Source organism: Numenius arquata, chromosome 9 (genome assembly GCF_964106895.1).
Source record: "Numenius arquata chromosome 9, bNumArq3.hap1.1, whole genome shotgun sequence".
In the NCBI taxonomy this organism is placed as follows: Eukaryota; Metazoa; Chordata; class Aves; order Charadriiformes; family Scolopacidae; genus Numenius; species Numenius arquata.
In genome coordinates, this window is record NC_133584.1 from 5095599 (window position 1) to 5104460 (window position 8862).

At 44.5% G+C, this 8862-nt stretch overlaps 1 protein-coding gene across 1 annotated transcript; it reads right to left on the reverse strand.

The window, feature by feature from the left end:
- Positions 1–5144: 5144 nt before the first annotated feature.
- Positions 5145–6164, reverse strand: GPR160 (G protein-coupled receptor 160). Its single transcript, XM_074153058.1, has one exon. It carries the CDS (start codon positions 6162–6164, stop codon positions 5145–5147), a length of 1020 nt encoding a protein of 339 aa, XP_074009159.1.
- Between the last annotated feature and the right edge of the window lie 2698 nt (positions 6165–8862).

Sequence of the window (8862 nt, forward strand, 5' to 3'; positions counted from 1 at the left end):
CCCTCTCGCAGAGCACTGGGCTGAATGTGACCATCAAGATTTCTTCCACTAGAATTATAACTATTAACGGTCGTCTCGGAGTTTATTTGGGGAAGAAATGCACCTGAGTGGTCAAAATGGACAACGGTCTTGTCAAGTTACGCTGGCAGTTGGCTTGGATCACCAGCGAATATTTTGGAAGGTTTTTAAATGGTCTGTGCTGCAAATCCGTTTTTTCACATTAATCCATCCTGGTTTTTTCCAGAAATTAAGTTTCTGATGGAGGGTGACACCTTTGTTAGACTTGTGTTGATGAGATACCTCAAATAGACACTTTATGTCCCGCAAGGATGCATTTCCTCATTTCTTTCCTGTGAAAGCAGTTTTTTTCCCCCCTCAACTTATTTTTGGACTAATCACTAGTGGGATTCCAGCCTTTTGGATAGAAGAGATGGAGTCCATCAGAACTGCAGATGTGGCAGCCAGAGCAAAGAAACAGGATAAAAATAAGTATTTGAGTAGGTTTTATGACAGCTTCTGGATGACTTCTTTATCTTGGTCGTAGCTGTATGGAAATGTTCAGGTATAAAACCATTTCTTAACTGTAGCCTTGAATGGAGGTTTATGTGGTGAGACTTTGCTGGGCGTAGTGTCTGCCTGACGTAACGGTTAAAAATAATGCCTGTTTCCTTGGTTTTAATGTGGAGTTTTAATTAGGTTGGGGTTTTTTTCCACTCATTTTAGTATCACAGTATCAATGCGGAGACTTACAGCTCGGTAGCTTAAGGAATTTCTTACACGTTGACAAATGTGCGGCTCCGAGGGATCAAAGAATTCAGTGGCAGCTGTACTGCGAGTCCTGGTTTTGCAAATAATTAGGCATCCACATAATTTATAACACGAGTGGTTCTTCTGATTCGTATTGAGACTATTCCATCTTAAAATTAAGCACGTGTGTTAAAGCTGGCAGGGTTATTTTCTTACCAATGTTGCACAGAGATATTTAGATGTGTAGTTGTCACTCGGTAGCCAGACTTTTACTCATCAGTTGTTCCAGGCTGCAAATAATAACTCTGCAAGCAAATCAATCTGGGCTACTTTTTTTTTTTTTTTTTAACCCAAATTAGTTTATTAGGGATGAAGAGAAATTAATATTTTAAATAATTCTTCTTTTAAATGTCCTGTTTCTGCTGAATGCTGAGTGGAACAGGTTTGAGCAGAGCTATAAATGCATAATTTCAATATAAGGTGTTAATAATTGCCCATCTTTTATAGCGAAGTGGAAGTAAAAAACAAAATTGAAGGTGTGTACTAAGCTTATAGTAAGGCTTCTGTAACTGTTGATCTGACTTTTCCGAAGCCCAGCTCTGGGAGTCAGTGTTACAAACACATCCCAAGTAAAAAAGTTTTAAACTTTCAGCACATATTAGCTTCTTGCTGAATTACCCAAAATGCGTAGAGTGAGGAGGCTAGAAAAAGGATCTAAAGAGATATATATATTTTTTTTTCCATCTAGAAAGAATTACAATTTGAGCACAATTGTATATTCGTAGAATAGCGATCGTAAATTTAAGTGCAATACAGAACACTTAAGGAGCATTTTAATTGTGCGTAAAAAGCACTGTATGGTTTCGTAGGGTTGTTGAAAGGCTGTAGGATTGTTCACGGCTGCTAAATCAGGGTGTCCTCCCTGATGACGGGATTAGGCTAAAAGCACAAATATCACCGATTCAGGAGGCATTATCTGTGTTTCGAAGACTCCTGTTGCCTGTGTACAGGCAGCCAGGCTGTTGCCATCCTCTGGCAGCTTTCTGCAAATTCAACCTTTAAAAGAACCATGAGACGTTCTACACCCCCAGCCTCCTTTTCAAGTCATCTTTGTGTTACGGCGTTAGCAAACCAGTACGCACCGGGAAAGATGCGTGTAAAAAATGAAGGGGTTTATTAACGAGTGCCAAATCCTTCTATTTAGAATTGGAAACCCGTGGCGTATCTCATTAAAATCAATGTTGATTTCTAAGGGAGTGTTTATATGAGCAAAGTAGAGAAGATTCTCATAAAGGGTTAACACTTCAGCCGCTGTTACCATTAATATCAAATAATCCTTTAAGAATTAAAGACTGTAAAGCATTTGAATGGTATTAGGCCGTTAGTTGCTGGCACAGCACAAGTGATGCACAGAGGAGATACAGCAGTGCTTGGCTCTAGTTGTTATTATTTCAGATACTACCAGTTTCCTGGGATGACGTCTGTCTGTCTGTCTGGCAGCGACACTGGGGTCCTGTTCAAGAGTAATAGTTCATGGTTACGTGGCGGGACTCAGGGTTCAGTGTCAGGACTTCCCAGAGAAGGGAAAACGCAGAGGGAAAAACTTAAAGAGTCGTTAGGAGGGTAATTGAGATCACATCAGGTATCTCCCTCCATAAAAAGTCAAGGATAAAAGCGGGCTTTAAAATATGCAATTTTAAAATGCTTAAAATTAATGCATTTTAAACTGGTTATTTAGCAGGCTCGGGCGCAAGAGTTGGACGCTGCGTGAGGACCTGCGGTGCCACTGTCGCCTACTGGGTGGGCGCAGCGACAGCCTAAAGCTTGATGCTCTTTGGCACTTTTCCCCAAAAGAGTATGGAGGGAAGAATTTGATAGTAATACAGTGATATCCCATCAGTACGTGAATACTTGCTTTGGCTGCATGTTGTGGCTTTCCCTGTAAAAAAAATATAAAGTTTTAAAAATGTAAAATGGCTTTATCGGCGCCGCAGCAATGACGGGAATTCCGCCCCGTCAGGATAGATGGGGTTGTGTAAACTTTAATTACGGGTTGAGAAGCTGAACCGCACCGATAAATACAACACATGGGCAGCTTTACCCAGCTTCTTGCAGTTCCCAGTCTGTGTGTGTTAATGAATCACAAGGATGAGACTAATCACACCGAACAGAACCATCCAAAATGTACGTTCTTGAGAATAACTTTGCCTTCATCTGGTGTTAAATGAATTTTGAATTAGGAATTTTCCCTCGCCTGCCAAGTCTGCAGGGATTAGTTCTTTCGTGATCATCTGGAATGCCCGGTGCATTGCTATATTTGAGAGACTTGCTGGTTTTTTTAAATGGAATTAGGTTTTGTAAATATTTTGTCAACCCCATTTCAGTGGGTGTCCGGTTTATATAAAACCTGAAGAAATGTTGTGTCAAAAAAAAAATGTGTTCACACACGTTTTATCCTATAGCATCTCAAGTGCTAAATAACAGCAATTAAAATTTGAGGGAGTAGGGAGTGATTGCTTAAGGTTGTTTTTCAAGTTAAGGTTGCAGGTGCTTTCCTCCTTTTAACATGGAAATAGAATTCCTCCAAATACATTTTCCAGCAGAAATACCTTGTGGTGCCAAACACGTCCAGCTGTGTCGCTAAGCGTTGCCTCCTCTGATTGCACTGATTTTAAAATGCAATTTTTGATCATTTACTGTCCTTTCGATGGCCTTTTTAATAGATTCTCCCCGAACCGTTTTCAGCAGCTTAAAAACGCTCACGTCCTTTTGGTGACATCACTGGCACATCAGAGGAATTCACCCCAGACTCTGGGGGAAGGAAACACTACGGGGGGGTGAAGTAATGAATCAGAACAATAATTGGACTTTGATATATCGCAGAAACGCAAGATTAATATATGATTGAGATATGATTGTGTATTCTTATGGAGTCATATACTGAAATATTCTTTTATAAGAAATTTTAGCCCACGGAGCGTTAAATTCCTGCAACTAAATCTATGTCTATAATTGATATATAATAATGTAAATGATAACCCGAAATTTAAATTTTACAGTTGAAGAGCACACAGTGAACTATGTAAAAAAAAAAAAAAAAAAGACGATCTTCACTTTGTGAATCATTTTTTTAAAAAGCACTTTCCTATTACCAACGAGCATGTGAATGAGTTTTAGATTCTCTCATTTGTTATGATCTGTAGAAGTGAAATTTCTTTAATCTGTCTGTTAAATGGGTAAATCCATCATACAAATGCTGAAACAAAGCACCTTACACTATGCTGCTTAAACTTGCTTGTAATTGCACCTTTTGTTACCTGCAGATTTTTTTTCTTAATGAGTGTTCGTGTGTGACATCATTGGTCCCTGTGGGTCTGGGTGAGTGATTAACCCACCTGCGCCATCATTTACTTACATGGTTTCTATTTCAATACAACATCGTATTGTGAGTTCAGTGCTTCAGAAATAAACGCTACTTCCATTTGGCTGCTTGAGTTGTGTATCATTTCTACAAGATTAAGTCCGGACCTTCTTAAAACTGCAAGAATTTGAAAACTGGGAGAGTATTTTTGCTGTTCTTCCCCTGCTGAAGTAGTCCCACTCCATATTTAACTATTTTAATTTTCAAGCAATTTTGGCTTCAGAATAAATTTGATTTTAATTTAAGCCATTCTTTAACCTTGGGCATGTATTTATGCATAGCAACTAACCTCATCACTTATTGCTCTGACTCTATTAATTTTTAATAGGTACATCTATACATTAGAGGAGCAGCAGCAAAGACATAACGAAACCTCACTGCCTTTCCTGTGGCTGTGGAAGTTGCACGTATCGGACTGGTTTTGTACTACGGAACCAAAGGTTAGATTTCGGTAGGAGTTGGAGCTTTACGTTAACTAAAAAGAGAATTATTTCTCATTATAACAGACAAACTTTAACAAGAAATTACACTTGAAAAAAAACACTGAAGAGTTGTTAGAACCTTTTGACGGTGGGTTAACGCATGTATGTAACTGATAAAAGGGCTCCAGCTTTGAATAAGACTTTATTGCATTTTGTACTATAAAAACCTGAGATCATTCCATTTAAAGCAAGTGTAAAATTCTAGTCATAAGGTTTAACTGAAAACTTGGTTTTTGTGAACAGTGGTCTTTACTTAAACCCTTACTTTCAAGTTAAATTCTCTGAACTGGAACCCAGTGTGGAAGCGCGCCGTGTCCCACACTCTGGTGCAATATTTATTACAGTATTGGTGGACGTTGGACTGTTGTTTTTCTATCGGGTGTAGCTGTGGAGACGTTTCATTGTATAATCTGTAAGGACACGGTCACAGGCCGTCAGAGCACAGGCTTCTGTCGCGCGGCACTTAATTTGTAGTCCTTTCGGTCAGCAGCTCATTAACAGATCACAATTACCGCGCCCGGCTTATCGGCTGGCTCTGTGTTTTCATTGTTAAACGGCATAAAGCAGAATTTCCAGCTGACAAACGGATCTGTGGCCCACATCTCCTCTGTCAATTCAACGTCGTGACATCGGCACCAGTAGGCCACGGCGATGAGAAAGCTGTTGACGAAGTACAGCCAGGGGACGTTCATCTCCATGTAGGCTGGAATCCGAGCACCGAGAACCAAAATGATGATTTGCAGGAGAACAAAAGGTGCCCAAGTGCCAAGAAAACAGACGAGGAGCCTGGTGAGGAGCTGCCACCTAAAGCAAGCGCCGCTGTTGTTAGAGACATAGGAGAACATCAGAACGGGCTGAGCGGCCACGGAAATGATCCTGAGGGACAGCAGCATGGTCAGAACTTCCTTTCGACAAGCCACCAGGGCCGTGCCGATGAGAAACACCATGGCACAGGAGACGGAGTAGCTCTGCCCGCTGGCGTAGAGAGGACACCAATAAGGAGAAAGCCGGTTCTGAATTTCTAGTTCTTCATAGACAGCGGGAACTTTCAGAATACAAAAAAACCCTGAGGTCCATATGACAACCACAGCAAATACGTAAAGTAATCTTTGAGCTCTTTTAGGAAATTGAGAGGTTTGGGCTATGGTCAAGTAATAATCCAGACCAGCCACAAGATACACCGGGTAATGCAAAATGCCGTAGGTAAGAGAAATTATCTGAGTGAACAGGCAAATGTGGTACTTCGTAAATCGTACCCCCCAGAGTGCAAAGTCCTCAAAATAGAAAATGAAAAATATACTCAGCAGCAGTGTGAAATCGAGAAGTGCCAGTGAAACACAGAAGTTTCCCATAAAACTAACCTTCACCTTTTTTTGCTGAACTTGCAACATGAAGAAATCAAGGAACACTTTTCCCAGCATAATCAGGAGCAACATGCAGCTGGTTTCAAAAGGTTGGCGGACCTGGGTGTAGTGGTACTGACTGGAACAATTTCCACAGAGAAGGGCAGCCATCCTCCAACGGTGAGAAGCAGCAAAATGAGTATCACAGGGCACAGAGCTTCATATCTGAAAAGGAAAAAGAAAAAAAGGTTTGTAAAAATTTATTTCTGGGTACCTTACTAATTAGTTAATTCTCCACCACAGCAACTATCAAATTTATGTCTTAATTTTCCAGGCTCCTGAATTAAATAGCTTCACTAACACGTCATTGTTAAGAAGCACCTAAATTTTATCTTTTTCAAATAACATTCTCTTGAGAGTTAAAAGGTCAACATAGACCTAAGTTACTTTTCTAGCTACTTTCTTAAGGAAAAGTTTGGGAAATAAGGTTGACTGTGTTCTTTTCCTTTAGAAAGTACAAGGGTCTTTCTGTCCAGCTGGGCAGAAGGATGAATTTTTCAGAGATACTACATATTTTGAAGAAATTAGATAACCACATAGGACAGAAATCATACAAGACACAGGAGATGTTACAGTAATTATGGCCTCGCAGTTGATTATACTCATACAATCTACACAGAATTGAGGCTGCAGAAATATCCTGAAAGCAGAAAACACATCAACCCAACTCATCCTTTTTAGCTGCTAAAATCCTGGAACGCCGAGGCAATCCGAAGCATGCAGGCTTCATTAGTTGATTGGGCTTTTTGTTCATCCTTTAACAATGTAAATATTACAGTGATACCTCAGAACAGTTGTTTTTCCTCTTGGACTTCCGTAAGTTTCCTTATAACTATTTTCCCTGTATTAATTCCTAAGGAAAATGAACACAGGATGGCTTCGTGTATAGAAGAAGCCACATGTACCTGAAGAAGCAGGATGGTGTGAGCGTTCTCAGCGACAGCAGAGCAAAGCCAAGAAGCCGAGGCAGCTGTAACATGGAATTGCCTCTTAGGATCTCTGTTAACAGTGATTCACTAGTATTTAAATAGACATTTATTACCTACATTTATTACCTACATTTATTACCGTCTCACCAGAGTTAGTGAACGTTTGAGTTGGTGTCTCCTGAGGAGCAGGATGAGAGGAACAACCAGAAGCACTTGTCAGTACAAGGTGAGATGCAGCCGCTGGCTGCCACTCAACGCGGTTACAAGCCTACCTGGCCGCTTCGCTACTCATCTGTAGAAGCACATTTCATCCTCTAAAGCCAAATACGTTTTGCAGTACAGCTTAAAACCGCCTTCCGTGTGTATTTTCTCTTCATATAGTGCTTGCGCGCACAGAGAGGAGAAATCCTGCGCTGAAACAGGGTCATACAACGCAAGCCATCGCTGAAACCCCTCTGGTATTACTACTATAACACAGAATCACCTCTGCGCAGGTGAGGCCTTTGGGCTGAGCCGCGGCGGGGCTGAGGGAGCGGTGGTTTCCCCTACGCCCTTTCCTCCCTCGGCCCCGAGGGCTCCCCGCCGGCCTCCCCCGGGCCCCGACCCCTCGTTGGGCTGAGGGGGGGAAAGCTCTGAGGGGACGCCCGGGCTGGGAGCGGTGGGATCCCGCCCGGCCCGCCCTCTCCTCCCCCGGGAACCCACCTGCTGCTGCTGCCGCCGCCGCCGCCGCCCCTCCGCGCTCCTCCTCGGCGTGTGCTGCGGGGACCGTCCCCGGCCGCCCGCGCCGCCACCGCCACCTCAGGCGGCGGCCATCTCCGCCTCTCCCCATCGCACGGGGACCCGGGCGGGGTGGGGAAGGGAAGAAGGGCAGGGCTCGGCTGCCGAGCCGGTCGGGCGGGGCCGAGCCTGCCCTGCCCGCCTAGCCCCGCTCCCAGCCGGTCCGGCCGCTCAGCGCACGCTGAGGAGGCTCCGCGGCGCCCCACGGTTTCCCGCCGACCCCGGGGCGCCGGGCCGGGCCCTTCCCCACGGCTGGCGGGGAGGGACTCAACGTTGAGAGGAAAAACAACCGCTTTGAGAAAAAGCGTTAAATACGTTGCGTTTAGTCCCTCCCTCCCTCCCTCCCTGCGCACACGCCCGGCTGTGACTGAGGGAAGTCAAACGGCTCCCGGCGCGGGAGGTGAGCGCCGGTCGTTACCTGAGAGGCGAGGGCCTTCCTGGGGCCGCGGAAATCACCGCGGGTAAACGTTTACCCTTCTAAATGTGCGAGTCGTGTGGGGAAAAAAGGCAGCGGGGACGACGGCGGGGCGCTGAGGGCGCCTCAGCGGGTGTCGGCGAGAGACCGGGCCCCCGGGGTGGGCGAGCGGCCTCAGTCCCTCGGTCCCTGATGGCGGCGGCCAGCGCGGGGAATGTCGTTTAGGAAGCCCCGTGTGGGTTTACCCACCCGTGTTGGCTTTGGGATTCTTGGTAAGTTGTCACCTGTTGGTAAATTGTCACCAGTGTCACCCTTTGGGACTCATAGGCCTGTGGGTGAGTTGTCAACAGTGTCACCCTTTAGGGCTCGTAGCTCTGTTGGTAAGTTTCCACCGGTGTCACCTGCTGAGACTCGTAGCCCTGTTGGTAAGTTGTCACATATTGGTAAATTGTCACCGGTTTCATCCTTCACCCCACCGTGCGGGTTTACCCACCAGTGTTGGCTTTGGGACTTGTAGCCTTCTTGGTAAGTTGTCACTGGTGTCACCCTTTGGGACTTGTAGCCCTGTGGGTAAGTTGTTACCTGTTGGTAAATTGTCACCAGTGTCACCCTTTGGGACTGGTAGCCCTGTTGGTAAATTGTCACCAGTGTCACCCTTTGGGACTCGTAGCCCTGTTGGTAAATTGTC